The 20,684-nt window shown below is 36.4% G+C and overlaps 1 protein-coding gene across 3 annotated transcripts in view; it reads right to left on the reverse strand.

Moving 5' to 3' along the window:
• LOC126203344 (DNA-binding protein Ets97D-like) overlaps window positions 1-20,684 on the reverse strand; it is a 56,715-nt gene that overhangs the window by 18,162 nt on the left and 17,869 nt on the right. For all 3 annotated transcript variants that reach the window (XM_049937632.1, XM_049937631.1, XM_049937633.1), the window contains 3 exons: window positions 5,361-5,490; window positions 2,732-2,885; window positions 1,153-1,263 (listed from right to left, as the gene is read on the reverse strand). In XM_049937632.1, the coding sequence (XP_049793589.1) occupies window positions 1,153-1,263; window positions 2,732-2,885; window positions 5,361-5,490 (395 nt within the window). The remainder of the gene's footprint in view (window positions 1-1,152; window positions 1,264-2,731; window positions 2,886-5,360; window positions 5,491-20,684) is intronic.

Consider the following 20,684-nt stretch of genomic DNA (forward strand, 5'->3'; position numbering starts at 1 on the left):
TAACAACAAACGCAGATAAAGAGACAAAAAAAATCTGATATTATCTGATTATATTATCAGTTACCTGTGACTGAAGTCAGTCACAAACACAAACATTATAGGAGTATCTGTCTTGAGTCATCTAAGATGGAAGTGAAAGTACAGTTGTCATCAACCGCACAGTTGGTGTAAACACCACAGTGCTTTACAAAACACATTTCTGATTAAACTATACAATTTAGCGTCAGCCAGTTCATCGACCTGGCAGCGTGGTGTTTTTGGCTTGTACAAAAGTTCCATTAACTCCACCTTACACAAGTTATTTTCATATTTATCCAACGGAACATTTTTTTTGTACCCAGAGCAAATTATTTGCTTTCCTCCATGCAGTGTTGACATTTTATCCATCACGAGAGTGGTATGGTGCATTCTCCATTATTATTGTTGAATTCAGAGGAATATTATGCAGAACAACATTATCCTCACACCCGGTGAATTTGGTTTTGGACGACCACTTTTACTGTGAATCTCGTGTTCAAACGGGCTGCACTATTTTTATTAGTGCGACGCCAACAAAAAACACTATCTCAATACGTGATTACTGCAGAACATTTCAGCACCAGAAAATATCACTGTACAATGACAGCTAATAAACAGGGGTGAATCTAATATGTGGCACAACACGGTAGTATTTATCCATGGCATGGCAACAGGGGCACTTTACCAACCGAACTGCTGGTGGCATGGTAGGGAAAGCCGGCTCGCCATTGGTGTTACCTGGGCAACAGCATCATGTGCCCTTCGCTGAGCCAAATGTCAAAAGTCGCAACTAATTTTAAACACACTATAACAATGACTATGTTGGCAGCACAGAGGAAGGTGCTGATATCAATGTAGTTCATTCAACTTCTACTGATGCAGTTAATTCCATCAGTCAACATGCCAAGAGACATTTAGAGTTAATAATTTATAGAAGTGCTGTAAACTCCTTCCCCTTGGGAAAGGATTATGAAACCTGCAAAGTGCAAGACATATGTTTCCAACAGAAAAGTCTTGTTTATCAGATGAACCACGTACTACATATCCAGAAATCAACACTAAATTACATTATATGTTGTGTTACGCAAAGCCATTTGAAAAAAAAAAAAGAAGCTCTCTCTCTTTTGAACTTACCTGTGGGTATTTTCAGTTTTTCTTGTTCCCGTTTATAATTGCTATCAACTACCCATCGAATAACGTTTTGAGGTTTCTGCTGTTGCTGTTCTTCTTCCTCTTCATCTTCCTCTGTTTTAAGTAAAATTAAAATTTATGTTAATATGCTATTCAGATATGTTTAAATCTTATACACTAAATAACACCTTCTAATGCTTGCTTAGTCTTGAATTGCGTGTGCACCTTTTTCAGGAATCTTTGTTATCAAGACAAAAAAGCTCTGACAAAATCTATTCTCTTAAACTGAAGTGGCAGTTGTTCGTCTTAAGGCTGCACAACAACATGGTTACTGGTACCCACACACTAATGATTTGGAAAGATTGGAAATAAATTACATACAAATGAAACTTATGAAAACACAATGGAAAAAATAAAATAGAAACAATTAAAGCATTAACTGTATGACCTGGTTTTTATAATTATCTAGAGGGACATCTCTGAAAGGAAGAGTGGAAAGATAGTGAAGCACAGCTGCTGTTTCCATGTTGAGTATTATCATTCGATATAGATGGCAAGTCTCCACTTAAATGATAGACTGCCTCTTTAATTATCAAATCGGGTGCATTCTTCCCACATATGTCACACTGATGTTTCCATGACATCTATCATGTAAATGGCATGGCACACTACTGGATGCAGCTATATCACGGACAAGTAGTGTGTTTTAGTGAGTGCAGCTTGTTATTTCTAACTTCCAACAACTTATCCTGTCACTGAAACACCATCCAAATCACTTTGTATCATTATTATTAATAAAGTCTGATCAGTATACTCTGCTGCTATGCGCAGGCTCAATTGCGTAGCAACCCAGAGCTACAGCCAAGTGGCGGGGCTCACGTTATGGCCCTGTGGTGTGTGGTTCAAATCACTCGCCTGTGCTGTACTCGTTTATTCTGATATATGAGGCAAACACATTAAACATACTCAATACAAATAACAATGATTCTCACATGGACAACGACAATTATGAGAGACAATGATTGACACATGGACAATGGCGATTTACACACATACAATGTTGATTATGATTCTTCTTACCAGTGTTGAAGCTATCTGGATAGATCTGGGGTAGTCTCCGTGTGAGGCACCAAGAAGATCATCTCAGTTAATGATTGATTTGGGTGCAGCATACTTGTATTTTGCATCATATGTTTACTAATTGTTTTGTTACCTTTGGTTATTGTCAGGGAAGTATTTTAGAAAAGGTACCATGATGTTGGGGTACAGCTGAAAGTGTTTCTTCCCGACTATTGTGAGGTATATTTCTGCTTCTTTGACTGGATTCACAGTTTTAATGAAAGAGACATTATTGTTCATAAAACATTTAACGTGTCTGACTTGGCTAAAAAGGACTTTGGTCAATCATGTTATACTAGTGATGTACCACTGACCTTGTCTACAAGCAACAGGAGACAATTTGGTCCAGCAAAAGGTATTTTTATTTTTGAAAGGTATAATACAACAGAGGAGTTTAGATTAATACTGCCAGATAATGTTATGCTTACACCAATAAAGCAAAAATGTATTGAAGATAACTCACGAATTTCGTCACCCAGCTCGATATCCTCAGCTGGTTTCAGCACATCAACAATGTTTATTTTCCTAATGTCTCCATCAATTTTTATTTGCACATTAATTTGGACTAGTCCTTCACCCTGTACACATTGATCAACCAAGTTCTTGTGACTCTCGAGCTGCAAAAAACAAATATTTATATTACTCTTACAATAATGATATCTTAAAATTACATTTCCTATGATGAAGTAACAAACTTCACTTACAAATAATATTACATAAATTATTAATTACATAAGTAACATCTTTACAAGGATTCCTCCAGCCTTCTGTGAGTCCTCTCTCTGAGCCTTCGCTTTCAATGATAGAACCTCTTAATCCATAAAAATATAATTTACTGCCACAATTTTGCACAGCTGGCAGCAATAGAATAATTTCTGCTCTTACTTTCATCCACTTAGTATCACATAAAGACGTCCTGAACAGCAGTCATATCAGAACAGACCAATGACATAGCACACAATCAATTTATATGGTTTCTTTTATGCTCAATATTTCAATGATTACTCTAGCTCTCTTCACCTGGTGCTATGGGTAATGATTTCAGTTATCACAGCTTTCTCCCAGCAGACTGTGGAGGTTATAAACACTTGCTTCATAAAATGGTACAGATCAGTTCAGCCATGCACTGTCTCTAACGGTAATGTTCAGTTCTGGGCTTTGCCTTGCAAATGTATATTTTATTTCTATCAAAGTCAGAAATTTTCTGAGTGAGAATCACTCTCTCACTGTTTAATGGTTTGGATAACTTTAATCTCTTTAGAGATATTATTAAATTGAGTTAGGCACCATAACTTGATACTGATGAAATAAACATAAGAGTTCACTACAGGAAACAACAGAAAATTACTATGTAATTGGGGTGCCTAGGAGTAACTAATAGCATTTTACAATGACATGCTAGGAAGAGCTGTCAACTTGAACAATTGTAAAGTTTTATTTCCCTCGTGTGACACCCCAAGGACCACTATACTTTGCCAAGCATTGTGTGACGATGCAATCAAAAAGGGTAATGGTAAATGATTGTGATTACTGATGAAAAGAAGAAAAAAATATTTCAATGTAGAAACACATGATAAAAGCGAAGCACAATTCTCACCACATCCAAATGAGTAAAGTGAATTTTCTCTATCATTTCATAATGCTGAGGCTACTTTTAACTCATTTAGCAGCAGTAATGAATATCCTGTTAAACACTGAAACTTGGAATTCAAGAATCTGAATGAGCTGAAACCAATTAAAAATGCTGTTTTTGGGAGAAGAACATTGCTTGAAGGAGTGGCTAAGCTTTTTATCCAGAGGGAAAAGTGTGGCTGCACTGAAAAAAACTTTGTAAGAAGAATTTGAATCCACACACGGCTCTCTCTATGAAAGAAAAAATTATAAGTCTCTTCAAGAACATTTTTTCCTAATTAAAGATTGCCAGCCATACCAACACTGACAACAGTTCTCTATTCCTGTGTGTGGTAGATATAGAAGACAATTCAGACAAAAAGTTTCTACTTTATTAAGGGGGAAATATGAAAGTGTGGAAGGAAAAATAACAGCAATAGCAATTTCAGTAACTCCAATAACAAAGATACTAAAGATTCAATCAACACAGACACCAGAAGTGCAGCTTGGGAGCCAAAAAAAATAGTGTTTCAGTACTGGTGCCAGCATCCACAGGCCACGTGACTGCAGCCAGAAGAAGAAACAAAAAGAGATGCTTCACTGTAATGAGTTTGCCTAGAAATGACATAAAATCATTAAATGAGTTTGCAATCATTGTCAATAGTCATATAATTGTCCATGCTGATCACAATCAAGATGGACAGTTATAATGAAAAGTGCCAATGTGTTTGGCCACATCGCACCTGGATGCAAAAAAGGAAAAGAAGGAAAAACAAAAGGACAGTGAATGTAAACAATGACACGCAGAGCATTAATAACTGCAAATGTAAAAATGATTAAGAAACCATTAACAGTTGCACATTTAAAGTGTCTGAGCATGTAACCAAGAGGTGAAGGCACTGATTAACTTTGGAAGTCAATATACCTCAACAAAATGTTAATGAGACAATGGAATTTGTAAATAAAAATAAGAAAAATGTTGTTACTAGCAAGAAACAAATTAAAAACCTCACCAACATAAGACTTACATGCTACTTACATGCTATGCACTCAACTACAAGGAATTATTTTAATATCATACATACTTTCCTTAATTAACAGTACTTGGAAATCATTGACTATTCAAAAAGTTCCTTTGAGAATTATGTCATACTGGTCTAGGAAATTCATGCATGAGCACTGACAGTCATATTTTATAAGTATGAGGAAAATCAAAGAGAACCACTTTGTAAAATTACCTCTCGTGAGTCCAACGACTGTTACCATGGCTTAATGTGGGATTCGGATGGGCAGATTTAAAGGTTTTCCTGCCAATGGAACAGGTGACAAGACAAGAGAAGCCAAATAATGCACAGTAATTTTTGTTTGTTCATGAAGTAGACGCGAGTTAAGCATGAGAAACACCAAATAAAAAATAAATTTAATCTGAGTTGAAAATAAATTACAAAAGCAAAAATTCACTAAATGCAAAATTACAATACCGTTTGGGCATCTTGCAGCCAGAAGCTATATTCTGTGAGTGAAGTATTTAGCCTTTGTTCCAGTAGGGAACGAAGCTTGGACAAGGGTTCTCGTATATCCATATGTTGCACGAGGATGTCATCATCATCTCTGCAGTCAGAAAACAACCAATTAGGAGAATTACAAAACACCTGAATCTAAATGCAAACTAAAATTAAGAAAGTGAGCTTTATGAATACAGTGCACATGGCTGAAAATGAAATGTGTTAGTTGCCATGTCACTTAGTAGTGTGATTGGGACTGATAACAGTTATTTAAAAGACTGAAGACTTTTTTTTACAATTTCTAGAAATATATACAATAATAACACAATTATTATAATATTATAGTTGTAGTAGAATTATTATGGGGAATTTGAATTGTTTCATTATAAATATTTCTTACACTGGATAGGCCTAAACGCAAACTAGATAAGCACTCTGCTTTATCTTGTTGCTCAAATCCCATCAAATCCAAAGTTTTGGGTAAAGGTTATACAGAAGAAGAGTCATCAGATAACTCTACAGTCACAAATAATGACAATGTAACTGCGTAACTGGGTCATTTTAAGCTACAAGCATTATAAGAACAAAATTTATGGATGTAATAAAAACATAACATACCAGTACTGTAACTATAATAGCACTGCAAATTGCTACTATTAAGTCATCATCTTTGAAATACCAATGCTTTCTTATGCAACTGCTTTCTGATTTACTGCTCTTCTAAGTTACATTGCTTGCAGCCACAAGTGTTACTTTTTCAGAATGATTATGTAGAAATCTACAACAAATTCTGAAGTTTATTATACACACTCTTTCTGGCGTATTACTTGTAGATTTATTCTAAAGAAAAATAATTTCCTGCTGTTCCCAACCGTTTATTTTCTTGACTTGCTTCTGCCTCGTTTTGGGTATTTATCAAAACTTCCATCCATTCTGTGTCCAACTATTTAACTTTGTGTAGTATCATTTTTCATCTTGGATGACCTCCAGCTTGCAGTAGCCTGTTTTTCATGGTGATGCTCTGCATTTTGAATGAATAAAGAATGTGCTTTAGCTAGGGTGAATTTCTATCCCAGCATGCTACATGATTACACCATAGACCTGCTGGCATGTGAAACTTGATTCCTCTTTCATATCCTCGGAGACTCTTTGTTTACAGAGAAAACCCCATTCTACATTGATACTACTATGAGGAAAACAAAAATCAATTCCTTCTTCCAAATGAACTGACCATTTTTTTCTGAGGAAGCTGTAAGTTCACAATGGATCTATTATTTTTGGGCTTGTTAAAAGTGCATGGAACTCATGCTTTAAGGTATCAGTTCTACAGAAACCTAATACTGATTCATTTCAGCATGTATGGAACATGTATCTAAACATATTCAAGTTATGTAATGAACAATTCAAATAAGATTGGGCTCAAGACTTGCTGTAACTTTTATGAACAGACAGGTCTACAAATATCAGAGGAATCTTTTGGAGATGAATTTTTGAAGGAATGCGTGACACTCTTCCTACAACTGAAGCACTGACACTGTCTTAATGTTGACCATAATTTACTAGTTATAAACTGCAGATTAAAATTGAAGTAGCAAAATTAAAGAGACAGGACCACTATAAATTGAAAGAACCAACAATTAGTGAGAGGAGTTGATGAGAGTTTCAAAGGCAGCTTCAGGCAATGATTGACAAACAGAGAACAGGTATGTTAAAGACAAATGGGAAGGTTTGAAAGATGAAATAGTGAAGGCAACAGAGGATCAAATAGAAAAAAATACTAGGCCAAGTAGATAACACCCATGATATTGAAGTAAATTGACAAAGGGGAAAAATATAAAAATGCAGCAAATAAAGAAGCCAAAAGGGAATACAAACAATTAAAAAATTAGAGTGATGAGCAATGCAAAATGACACAACAGGAATGACTAGAAAAGGAAAGCAAAGCTGTAAATCATGTATTACTATGAGAAAGATAGGGATAATGCCTATACCAACATTAAAGAAACCTTTGGAGGAAAGAGGAACAGCTGCAGAAAAGTCAAGAGCTCTAATGGCAAAAAAAGTATTACGCAAATGAGGAGAGGCTGAAAAACAGAAGGAATACATAGAAAGGCTACAAAAAGTAAACTAATTTGAAGTAGAACACTCCCTCAGAAAAATTAAGATGTTTGGCAGAACATTATGTGAAAGAACTATTCTATCAGGAATGCAATATATATGAGAAAAGCAAAATACCCTCAGACTGCAAAAAGAATTTAATAGATATAATTATAAGAAGACAAGGCTGCATATTACATAATGACAACAATTATTTACAGAAGAATGGTAAGACTGGTAAAAGCTGACTTCCATGAAAATCAGTCTGGATTCTGGAGAAATGTAGGAATGCGTGAGGCACAAAGTGACTAAAAGAAGTTATGCAGAGAGAAAGAGATGTGTATAGGATAGACTAGCATATGGAGCGGCACTAAACCGTCTTCAAACTGAAGAACACAATAAATTTTTTTAACCATCTTTAGTTGTTTACAAGTATCAAACCCAAAATAAACAAATACTGCTGGGAGCAAATTACTTTGTTGATGGGACACATTCTGACACCTCAGGGAGTCATGAGTTTGGTAACAGAGTGAAGTACAAAGTCCAGAGGAGGGGGGGGGGGGGGGAAATGTGGCAAAGATATTAAAAGACAGACTGAAGAAAGGTGAACCTAAGTTTATGGCATTTGTAGATTTACAGGATTTTGACAATGCTGACTGTAAAACACGTGTTGAAACTCTGGAGGTTACAGGGATAAAACATTTGGAGAGAAAGATTGACCACAACTTGTATAAAAAGCAGACTGCAGTTATAAGCGTCAAAGGATATGAAACCGAAGTAATAGTTGAGAAGAGAGTGACACAGGTTGTAGAATATACATTTTCGTATTAGGAAATCAAAAAGTATTTGTCTGGAGTGTAGGCTTGCACAGAAGTAAAATGTGAATGATAAAAAGTTTAGATGAGACGAGAATAGAATATTTTGAAATGTGGTGCTACTGAAGGATGCCAAGGATTATGCGAGCAAATTGACAACCAATGAAGATGGACTGCAACGCATTGGGGAGAAACAAAATTTATGGCACAAACTGACTAAAATAAGGGCTAGTTGATAGGACACATCCTGGGGGATCAAGCATCATCAATTTTGTAAGGGAGGGAACTGTGGGGGGTAAAAATTGTAGAGGGAGACCAAGGCTCAACTACAGTAACCAAGTTCAAATGGATGCACATTACAGCAGTTATGCAGAGATAAAGAGGCTTGCACAGGCTGGACTAGCACACGGAGCTGCATAAAACCATTTTTGGACTGAAGAACTCAATAACATTTTTAGCCATCTTGAGTTCCTTACAAGTATCAAACACCAAATAAACCATTTTTGCAGCGAGTAAACTAAGGTGATTATGAACATCTTCAAGTGTTACCATGCAGCAATGGTCCACATATTGTTGGCATAGTACATACCACACTGGATGGAGATCCTACAAGGATGAACTTCAAAACATTGTGCAGCTACTGTTTTTTGATACCTCAAAATAATTCTTTTATGTGTAGCAAGATTAAATGTTTGAAGAAATATAATTTTTGGATTTTAATCAGTTGTGTTGAGGAATGTATTATGTTATTGATTGAGTGATTAGTAGTATTATCATCAAGATATGAAATTTCTAAAAAAGAATAATGGTATTTGTGGTTTTACATCACAATAACACAAAACATTCAAATTTAGTGTTTTGTGACTTAGATCTCTTTTTAAAGCAGTTACTAACCCTGCACTCAAAAATAGAAGAAGAAATGCTTTATTTTCTTCATGAATTCAACGACTTCCTTGAGGTGTAGAGTTATTGTAATAATTTTGCTCTACCATTGAAGTCTGCCACCACCAGATAAAATAAAAATAAGATGAAGAATATCCGAGTCTGTGCATTTATAATATGAAGCTGACGTAATTTGTAATGGAGTTTCCAAGGCTCTCAAGTATGAGAAAGTATACCACTAAGTTGCAGTGTCCTTCAATACACCACTGAGATAGTCTAAGTCACAACTTATGACATCAGGAGAATCAAATTTAAGTAAGTGTGTGTGTGTGTGTGTGTGTGTGTGTGTGTGTGTGTGTGTGAGTGAGTGAGAGAGAGAGAGAGAGAGAGAGAGAGAGAGAGAGAGAGAGATCACAGAATCTTAAAACATTCCTTTTAATGATTTCATTGTCACTTAAAACACAGGATAGAGGATATATCTGCCAGCAAATCTGCTGCAGCCCTATGGTCTGAAAATAAAACAGTCTAGTAAAATGTGGCACACTGTTATCTGTATGCCACAAGCACCACACATTGGAGGAGCCTATTGCCAGAGCAAGAACCTATGTGCCAGAGTACTGAGGCTGAGCTTCACTACACACAGCTTATTATCAGTCAATTCCAGCCACTCTTCTTCTCATCGACACAAGATTCTGTACCTCAACAGCAAGGAGATAGTATGCAGGTGGATGGCACACTAAACTAACCTAGGATCAAGACACGCCTTCTTGGCTGCTACATCCTCTCTTTCGTTCCCCGCAATACCCATGTGCCCTAGCGCCCAGCAGAAAGACACCTCCTTCCCCAGCCATTGTTGCCAGTGGTGGGCATCCTGGATATTCTGAACAACTTTATCAGCTGGATGCAGGTGTTGCAGAGACTTATGGGCACTCAGGCAATCAGAATTGATGAGAATTTAGCAGAAATGGCATATCTCATCTGCTCCAGTGTCCTCGAGGTAGTGGATATTTTGGCATCAAAAACAGTGAACTCTGGAGGCAACCGAATCTTTAGGACACAATCTGGGAAATCAACACAGCAACCAACAGAGTACCCCTGTTTAGACCTGTCTGTGACGACAGCTACATAGTTGTGTGCTGTTGAAAAATATTGCATTAAAAACAAAAGCAGGAGCGCACTCTGTCCTGTACTGCACTACATCTAAAATTATTCTAGGCCTCTGCAGTAACCAGGGTGGCAGTCGGTTAAAATTGTGGAAGTGATCCCGTACATGGCCCACACCAAGGGACTCGAGCACACATTCCACATGGATCCAAAATCGCTTCATTGACAACCAAATTTGAAACTTTCAAGAAAGCTGAATTCAAACTGGGACCATCCATAAATATCTTCTTACACTTTAGACCAGATGTTACACTGTTAAAACAATTAAAGTGATAAAATGCTCACAAATTCAGAAACGAGATGCTTAATAAAATGTGTTCACCGGTACAAATTCACTCATTTCTACATCCACATCTGTACTCCACTAATCACCTTATAGTGTGTGGCACGGGTACTTTGTGTACCACTACCAGTTCCCCCTTCCTTGTTCCAGTCGCAAATGGTTTGCAGGAAAAATATTGTTGATAAGCCCGATATCTAATTTTATATTCATGGAAGCAATACATTGGTTGATTCTTCTATCAATTTATGTTTACAGAATTCTAGCAGTAAACCATACTGTGATGCACGAAACCTCTCTTGCACATTTGCCACTGAAGTATTTCTATGACGCTTTCCATCTTTTGGTAATTACTTTATTTACAGGATTACCAATCTCACAGTGAAATGAGTTCTTTAACTCTTCTGGAACATGTTAAAAACAATGCAATGCAATTCCACACAAAATCATGAATTTGAGTTTGTCCCTTTTATATTTAATATCATTGACAATACTACTAATCTGAGAACATTCTTACAAAAACTTGCACAACTTTTCTTTTAGCACGTAGTTGCATGTGTCATAAGAGTTTTCGTACATGATAAAATTTCAGTATTGGTACCACTATCAGTGAAAACTCTCTCAAAGACTTTTAGTTGGTGCTTGACATGTTTGATGGTGAGTCTTTGTCACTAATAAACAAAAAGTCAGCAGAACTGTTCTTGCTATTGGGACAGTGAGTGAGTTTCTTTCTTCATATGGCACTGTTATATGCTTGTGGTCAGTCAGTGTGAAAATGTGAAATTATCTGTATTTAAATGTATCCAAAATAGATAAATTGCTAGAACACTCACATTATGAGTCCAAAAATGGAAAGGAATTTATAAATTCACAATCAGGTTACAAGGTATAAAACAGATTATCATGTTGCTAAAAGTTAATGTTAACAGCAAAAAGCTCTGATGTCAAAGAAGCTATTTTTCGTAAGTTGCTATCAAATGATCTTAAGATGTTGAATGGAGACATTTTCAAAAGGAAAGTAAGTAGTATTTTATCCTGTAATGCTGTATAACTTGGACCTAACCAGAATCTAAGTGACAATCCTATTCTAGCACTAAATGTGGTTCTAAACGCATATAAAAACCATTATTGTAAGTTGGATGCAATTCCCCATCCGGTTTAAATTTTGGAAACTGTTTAGGGAAATCCAGTCCGTTTCCTAATTAGAGTTCCTTTAACAAATCTCCCAAAATACTAGTATTACCAGCAGACTGCGCTTTGCAAAGTTCTGTTTTAGTGCCTTTCTAATTCATCCCATAGCTTCTGAAGCTCCTTTGATTTTCTATAGTGTTCCTTACAGAATTAAGTATAGTATTAACATCATCAACCTTTACACTAATTCTTGTAACCACTCCTCTGATCTAGTCAATACATTCAATGTACTTTATACTACCTTAGACTCATTACTATGCTCTAATGCCTCTATTTGTTCTTTCACATCTAAGATTTGCTCATTGACTCTTTCAAATTCATGTTTATCAAAATTTTTTATTTGTCTCGTTTCGTTGGTTACATCTTTAAACTGCTCCTGAACTTCATTCCCAGCCAGGTCACATTCTTTAATTATCCCAGATTGTAACTACTTGGGTAGAGATGATACAGCTCTTTGTAAACATTTCCCTTGAAATTGAATTTCAATGCCATTAGACAAATCTTCCCCTTGGGTTTTAATGCTATTAGATACATCTTCCCCTTGGATTTTAAAACAATTAGATAACTCTGTCTTTAATACTAGGTATCTGTCAGCTCTTCTTTGGTGGCTTTAATACTGCTAGATAACTTATCTAATTTTTTTAAATGTTTCTAGTAAACGGCCTTCCATACTGTGTGTAGTTACTGGTAATCAGTACAGGCAACAATACAAACAAACAAAAACACACACACACACACACACACACACACACACACACACACAATACCACTTAAATAACGTCAATGCATTTTGACAGCACTACACAGAACTAGTGGACTTTGTCTAAACAAACAACGAATAAAGAAAACCCAGTTGAGTGTGAATTTTCTTCCAAACCACAAAAATAACTAAGAAGAATTCCATATTGAAGTCCTGTTTTAACTCTTTGTACAATAACTCATTACTTCTATTCACAATAACTTTCCAAAATCAAGGACCCTCAAAGGGAGCTTATCTAAAAATTGTAGCAGGAAAAATGAAATATTGTGCAGCAGGAGCCAGAATCCAGGATATTACAATGCCGTAGTAGGTCCACAGGCAGAAAAATTAATTGCTTTTATGCATGCTTGCAAATACGTGTGGCTAGTAGAAGAAGAAAAAATATTAAGGGAAAACCAAACTAAAGATATAACACTAGGACAAACATGGGTTAATAACACAGTATCTATATAAACTCCAGGAGCAAAGTGGCGAAACAATTAGAAATAAGAACCCATATATTGTAGGACTAACCGGCAATAAAGGAAAATCAATAAAAGAAGAAATGAGAACACCCTCAATGAGAACACCTTCAACGGTAGTGTCAAATATAAATTTAAAAATGTTATTGGATACTGAAATAGTTGTTCTACTTACATGGAACGGATTTATTGTGCCAGTGGTAAATGGCATTCCTTGCTGGTGGCTTCGAACCATACTTGGTTCTAAACATCCGTTGAACAGCTGTAGCAAACTAGTTTTTGTCAAATTCCAACACACAGGACGCTATGTTTGCGACTAGTGCTGAGTATCAGCAAATTACCAAACTACGCTATGGTGGTACGCATGAAAACGAAACTTTCAGGCTTTCCCTTCAAAATGACATATGTATGATATCTATACTTGTACAGTATCTATACTTGTACAGTAAATAATTGAAAGTGTTCCCCAACTTTATGCACACCCTGTGTATTTATTACATACTGACAGCATTTTTTTTAAATAAAATGAAGTGTATTCACCACAATTACAAATCTTAAGGTCTATGACCAGAGGGAAGAGGAAGGGAAAGTAAACCATTCTCTAAGTGTAGTATGACGTGCTAACATATAAGCAAAAAAGCAGTCATTTGGTGAGTCAATTGTTTTGCTGCCGTAGCGATAAAATAATGCTAAGACTATAGTTGCCCTTAGTGAAAGCGCACCCATGAATGAGTGGAATAGTCACCTATTTTAAAATGCAAATAGTGTGAATATGTGAGTCTTTAACCAAGAAAGGGAAGCTGAGGTATCACATTTATGGTGGTTGTACATAGACATTATGGGAATGCTTAATGAGGAGAATTTTTGTACCTCTTGTTTATAAGTATGAAATCAATTTGATTTCTGCAAACTTCTTCATTACAGTCTCTTGGTGATTTCCAAGTATAAAGTCTTCGTTTAGGGAGTTTAAAAAATGTGTTTGTAATAGACAGATTGTTTTCCTGGCAAAATTGTGACAGCAATGTGTGTGTGAAAACATATCCGGGAGCTGATATATTTTCTGATCATAACCTTTTAGTAGCAAAGTTCCATGTGAAACTGAAAGCCATACAAAAGAAACAAAAGAAGGACTATATAAATACAACTATTCTAAGAGACCCCTTGACTAAACAAAAGACTTCTGAAGAGATTAATAAGGAATTAGTTAGGATAAAGAATAATCAAACAGAAGATATTGATGGCAAATGGGAACTTATAAAAGACACATTAAATAATGCATGTAAAAACATAATGGTGACCAAACACGACAACATGAAAAAGAAGTGGATGACAGAGAAGATATTACAATTGATGGAACAAAGAAGAATACTTAAAAATAGAGATGAAAGTGAGTATAAAAGATTACATGCAGAAATACGAAAAGAAACACGGCGAGCAAAAGAAGAATGGTACAAGGAACAATGCTCTGAAATTGAGAGTTATGAAACAAGACATGATAGTTTCAACTTACACAAAAAAGTTAAAGATTTAGCTGGACTTAATAAAAAGAAAAGTACAAGTTTATTGTTAGATAAAAATGACAAAATAATTCCTGATGTTAAAGGTAAACTGGACAGGTGGACAGAATATGTCAAAGAACTATTTGAAGACACAAGAAAAGATCAAAAATATTATGATAACATGATTGGAGAACGAGGACCAAGCATATCGAAAGAAGAAATATTACACGTTATCAACAAATCGAAGACAGGAAAAGCCCCTGGACCGGATAAGATACCAAATGACATTCTGAAACTCATAGGAATAGACCATATAGATATATTTGTACAATTGTTTAATGATATTTATAATTCGGGAATTATTCCTAGGGATTGGTTGACATCTACCTTTGTTACATTACCCAAAAAGGCTAATGCCAAAACTTGTAATGATCACCGTACAATAAGCTTAATGAGTCACACCTTAAAGATATTTCTAAAAGTTATACACCAACGAATATACAAAAAAGTAGAAGAAGGTATAAGTGAAACACAATTCGGTTTTAGAAGTTCCCTCGGTACAAGAGAAGCATTGTTTGCTTTTAACATATTAGCGCAACGATGTATGGAGGTTAACCAGCCACTATATGTGTGCTTTCTGGATTATAATAAAGCATTTGACAAAGTTCGTCATGATCATCTCATAGAATTGTTAGAAAAGAAAACACTTGATAAGAAAGACATCCGCATTATATACAACCTCTACTACAATCAAACCGCAACCGTGAAGGTAGAAAATGAATTATCGAATGATATAGAAATAAAGAGGGGTGTGAGACAAGGTTGCGTTCTCTCACCCTTATTGTTTAGTATGTATTCAGAAGACATAATCCAGGCAGCTCTATCAGATGAAATAGCTGGCATTAAAGTGAATGAGCTAAACATTAACAATGTTAGGTTTGCTGATGACACTGTACTACTAGCTGGAAACCTCAAAGATCTACAATTACTTCTTGACAAAGTCGCAGAAAAAAGTGAAGAATTTGGCTTGACTCTTAACGTAAGCAAGACTAAGTTCATGGTGATATCTAAAACACACCAACAAGAAAATCTTACAAGCAATAGGGAAAGAGTCGATCAAGTACGTAAATTTAAATATCTCGGAACAATTGTAAATGAGGAGATTGAAAGCTCAGAAGAAATTAAATCGAGAATAGGACAGGCCAGAAGTATCTTTAATAAGATGAAAAATGCATTCTGTTCGAGAGACATTTGTTTAAACACAAAAATGAGGTTGCTAAGATGCTATGTATTCTCAAAATTATTATACGGAATGGAAGCGTGGACATTGAAAAAGAAGGACATGAACAGTTTAGAAGCTTTTGAACTGTGGGCATATAGAAGAATACTTAGAATTAGTTGGGTGTCGAGGATTACTAATCAAGATGTCCTAAGAAGAATGGGAAAGGAAAAAGAATTAATTAAAACTATTAAAGTAAGGAAGCTACAATATTTAGGCCATGTTATTAGGGGAGTAAATTACAAAATATTGCGAATAATACTAGAAGGGAAAATTTGTGGGAAGAGAACGAGGGGTAGAAGACGGACATCCTGGATTGACAATCTAAAAAATTGGTACAACTGTTCAACGTCAGAACTCCTTAGATCGGCCAAATCAAGATCAGAAATTGCCATGATGACAGCCAACCTTCTTAGAGGAGACGGCACATGAAGAAGAAGAATGAGGAGAAGATACATCATATAAATTTATTCTCTAAGGTTTTTCTGAACATGATAAATTACATATTGCAGATGGTTAATCCATAGGGGCTAGAGATTAAACACAGCAATTACTTCATATTCGTAGACTCCTTAATGGATTGAAGAAGATCAATATCTATGTGTTAGGAAGATACAAAATATAAAACATGAACACAACAGTATTTAGCTTGGAAGCAATCAAGATCAGTATAATAACTATTAATCTGAAGCTAGAAAAGTAATGAGTAAACTGTAGAGAGAGAATAGAAATGAAAGGGCTTAGAGATTTATTGCACTGTACTGTGAGAAGGAGACAACAGGTATGTTAGTGGGATGGTTATAAGTTTATAAAAACACAAAAGGAAGTATAGGGCTTGGAAATGTCAGTTTATTGGCTTTAGGGAAGTTAAAACTCCAAGAAGAAATTTCTTCAAGTAAATGCATATGGGAAAGGGTAAGATAATTCCATTATTATTGGCAATGTAGGAAAAAACAGACTGCTATTTACCGTAAAGAAGACACATCAAGTTGCAGACAGGCACAACTGAAAGACACTCTCATACAGCTTTCGGCCAAAAACTTCATTACTCAAAGAGGCGCGTGCGGCCACACACACGCAAGCAAGCATACCACATGCACACACGACCACCAACTCCACCGTCTCAGGTCAGAATGCAGTATCACGTGAGATGCAAGCAGCAATCCAGAGGAGACAGGGAGGAGGAAGTAATAGTAGTGTTTAGGTGGGGTTGTGCAGGGATTAGACTGCCAACAGGTGCACTATCAGGAAGTAGTGGGGCAGGGAGGTGGGGAGGGGGGGGGGGGGGAAGGAGTAGAAAAGGAGATGAGTGGGAAAAGATGGGTGGATGTGTTGGCAGAGAGCTGCAAATAAAAAAGGTGGGAGATCAGAATGAGAAGGGCATGATGGGACAAATGGGGTGAAAACTGTTGGGTGGGTGGTGTAGGGACAGTGTGTTACCATTGGCTGAGGTCGGGGTGATTATGGGAGCAGAGAATGTGTGGTAAGGATAACTCCCATCTGTTCAGAAAAGCTGTTGGTGGAAGGAAGGATCCAGATGGCTCGGGTAATGAAGCAGCCATTGAAATAAAATGTGTTATGTTCAGTTGCATGTTGTGTCACAAGGTGGTCTACTTTGCTCTTGGCCACATTCTGGCAGTGGCCATTCATCTTAGTGGACAGCTGGCTGGTAGTCATACATATATAAAAAGCTGTGCAGTAATTGCAGCAGAGCTAGTAAATGACTTTCCCACTTTCACAGGTAGACTGGCCCCTGATGGGGTAGGATAAATCTCTGACAGGACTGGAATAGGAAGTGCTGGGTGGATTGATTGGGCAGGTTTTGCACCTTAGTCTTCCACAGAGGCAAAAGATTGGGGTTGGGTGTGGCATAGGGATGGACTAGGATGTTGTGGATGTTGGGTAGCTGACGGAACACCATTTTAGGAGGTGGGAAGTACCTTGGGTAGAATGTTCCTCATTTCAGGGCATGATGATAGGTAATCAAAGCCCTAGCAAAGGATGTGGTTCAGCTGTTCCGGTCCAGGGTGATACTGGGTGATGGAGGGGACACTCCTTTGCAGCTGGTTATTGAGGATGATGGAAGGATTGGAAGTGTGAGGGGAAATAGCACGAGAAATCTGTTTGTAGAGGAGGTCTGGGGGATAGTGCCTGTCTGTGAAGGCCTCAGTGAGGCCCTCAGCATACTGGGCAAGGAAGTTTTTGTCACTGCTGATATGCTGTCCCCAGGTGGCCAGGCTATGTGGGAGGGATTTTTTGGTTTCAAAGGGATGGTTTCTGGAATGCATCGTACCTCATACAGCTGATGTGTTGGAGAGGAAAAGGTTGGTGAAACCATAAAACGTTGGCCTACACCTTGGTTAGGTGAACCAATGCAAGGGATGACCTAAACTGCTTTAGGAGAGTAGGATTCGAATAAGGACACTAGCATCATAAGGATGATAGGTAACTGAGAATTATCTTCCCACAGAGGAAGGTATAAGCAGTTCTTACAGAGATAAGAAACTGTAATGTAATGGTAGTTCTCATTTGCAATTAATTCTCCACATTGGCAGAGTATAAAGAGACTTGCCTGGATAGTGCTGATTTATGACAGAGGCATTTCCATGTATGCTTGACATAACTGATACCTGTGATTTGCAGTTAGCAATAACAGGTTATCATTACTTGCACCATGTAGCTCTTGAGTTGACAGACCCAAGTATTTGTAAAAGGAATAGAAGTAACCTATGTGTGGGTGTTTAGTAAACCTACAAAACATAACTATGGTTATAGCATTTAGAGAAAAAAAGAGACAACACATACATGGTAACTATTAAGTAGAAAAGTAAAATGGACTTGTTAACTGCTCTTCAAATCTCTGTCAAGGGTATCACAATCATAGTAAAGTAATCTATAGCTTGATAAAAGAGGAAACTATACTCATAACTGTTTATGAATAGAACAAATATAAAGTAAGCTAAGTGGAGGCTCTTCACAGATTTCGCAGTAACATTACACATTAAGTATTGTATAAAATAAAACAAAGTCAAGAAAATGAGAGTTTAAAAGTAACATAGACTATCTTTATAAGATATCAATCTAATTAAACATATATAGAACAGGAACAAGATAATAAAATATACAAATTGTTAAAAGAATTATGCCTTTTTTTTAAAAAAAAAAAAAAAAAAAAAAAAAAGAGTAGCGGGTGTGCATTACAGCATATCCAAGCTAAAGGAAGTCTGTATCTTCATGAGAAAATGAAGAATTCACAGATTTAATTGAAAGGAAGCGTTTGTGAGATGCATTGTAAAACACATTAAAATAATAAAAAAAAACTTGAATAAGTGCTCTGTAGAGAAGGCATCTAGAAATAAAAAGTGGCGAAAGAATGTTCTTGAGTGCTTGTTAATAATCAGGAGAGCCATGCTCTTGTATAAGTTTGTGGACATGAATGAAAGTTATATGTATGACATAAGAGAGAATTACATGGTGTTATGTTAATTTTTATTTAATGAATTGCAAGTGGTTTTACTAAGTTAAGCAGGAAAACTTTTGCAACACCTTTTATCTCAGTGGAGGGATATGTGACATGTCAATTTTGATAAAAGGATATATCACATCTCCTGAACCTTCATAACGATAAAAGATGCTCATGAGATCTGAAGAAAGGTTATTTTGTCAGTAGCTAAGTTTTGAACATCACACTGAGAGAGGAATGGTTTGCAATATGCGCAGGTGTGATGAAAGATGTGGGTACATCACATTTACATGGCAGGACAGCAAGTTAGTGTCTCCACTTGCTGTGGGACCACTTGTTTCTTCATGCCCAGGCTTTGAGGTGTTTTGCAGCAACAGAGAAAAGGGTTATCATGACAATGGCATAAATAATGTGACAAGCAAAAATCTAATAAATAGTCGGTTGATTCTTGTCTGAATTAAGATGATATAAGGATCTGTCTGTCATAGTAACGTATTTTGAAGACTAAACATTATTGAGAATGGAAGTAATGACTTATTGCATTAAGAAGAGTTAATACAGGAGTTCAACATGGAATTCTTCTACGTTATTTCAGTAGTTCAGAAGAAAATCCACACTCACTCTTAGCACCCAACCATTGCAAGGGGAGAAAATAGGTGATGGCAAAACATTTTATTATTATACATTACCATCGACCCAAGAGGGTGACGGATTATAATTTCCACAAATCACACTTGCTTGACAACATTTCACTTCAATGTATACTGTTTATATTGCCAGTGCAATGTGCTCTCTATTTTGTCAAGTGAGTGCTTAATCAATAATAAGGAATAGTTTATGTGAAAATATACTATAAGAATGGTAACTAAAACAATAAGGCTAAACAGAAAGAGTTATGCCACAGCTGGGGGAGATGTGATATACAGGGTGATTACAAAAGAGTTCATCATGTTTTGATGTCTTATAGCTTCAAATATATATTGCTCATCCATGTGCACTAATAACCAATCAAAAGAGCATACTTTAAAGTTTTGTTTATGTCATTGCAGGTTTCATTTTGACTCATCAACAGGCAGGGTGATGATAGTTTGCAAAATGGTGACTAATCAACAGAAAGCATTTTGTGTGTTGCAGTATTAGAAGACAGAATCCATCATTACCATCCACAATGCACTGCAAAGACAGTACAACATACAGCCACTAACCTATCAAAGCATTCTGCGATGGTATCGACAGTTCAAGTACATAGGCTGCCTCTGTGAAGGAAAAAGATTTGAGCGACCAACTGTCGCTGATGATACAGTGGGGAGCATTCGAGATGTGTTTTTCATAGTTCAAAGAAATCCACAAGTTGTGTAAGTCACGAACTGGGCATTCCTCAGCCAACTGTGTGGAAGATTCCGTGGACG

The sequence above is a fragment of the Schistocerca nitens genome, chromosome 9, assembly GCF_023898315.1.
Source record: "Schistocerca nitens isolate TAMUIC-IGC-003100 chromosome 9, iqSchNite1.1, whole genome shotgun sequence".
NCBI lineage: Eukaryota > Metazoa > Arthropoda > Insecta > Orthoptera > Acrididae > Schistocerca > Schistocerca nitens.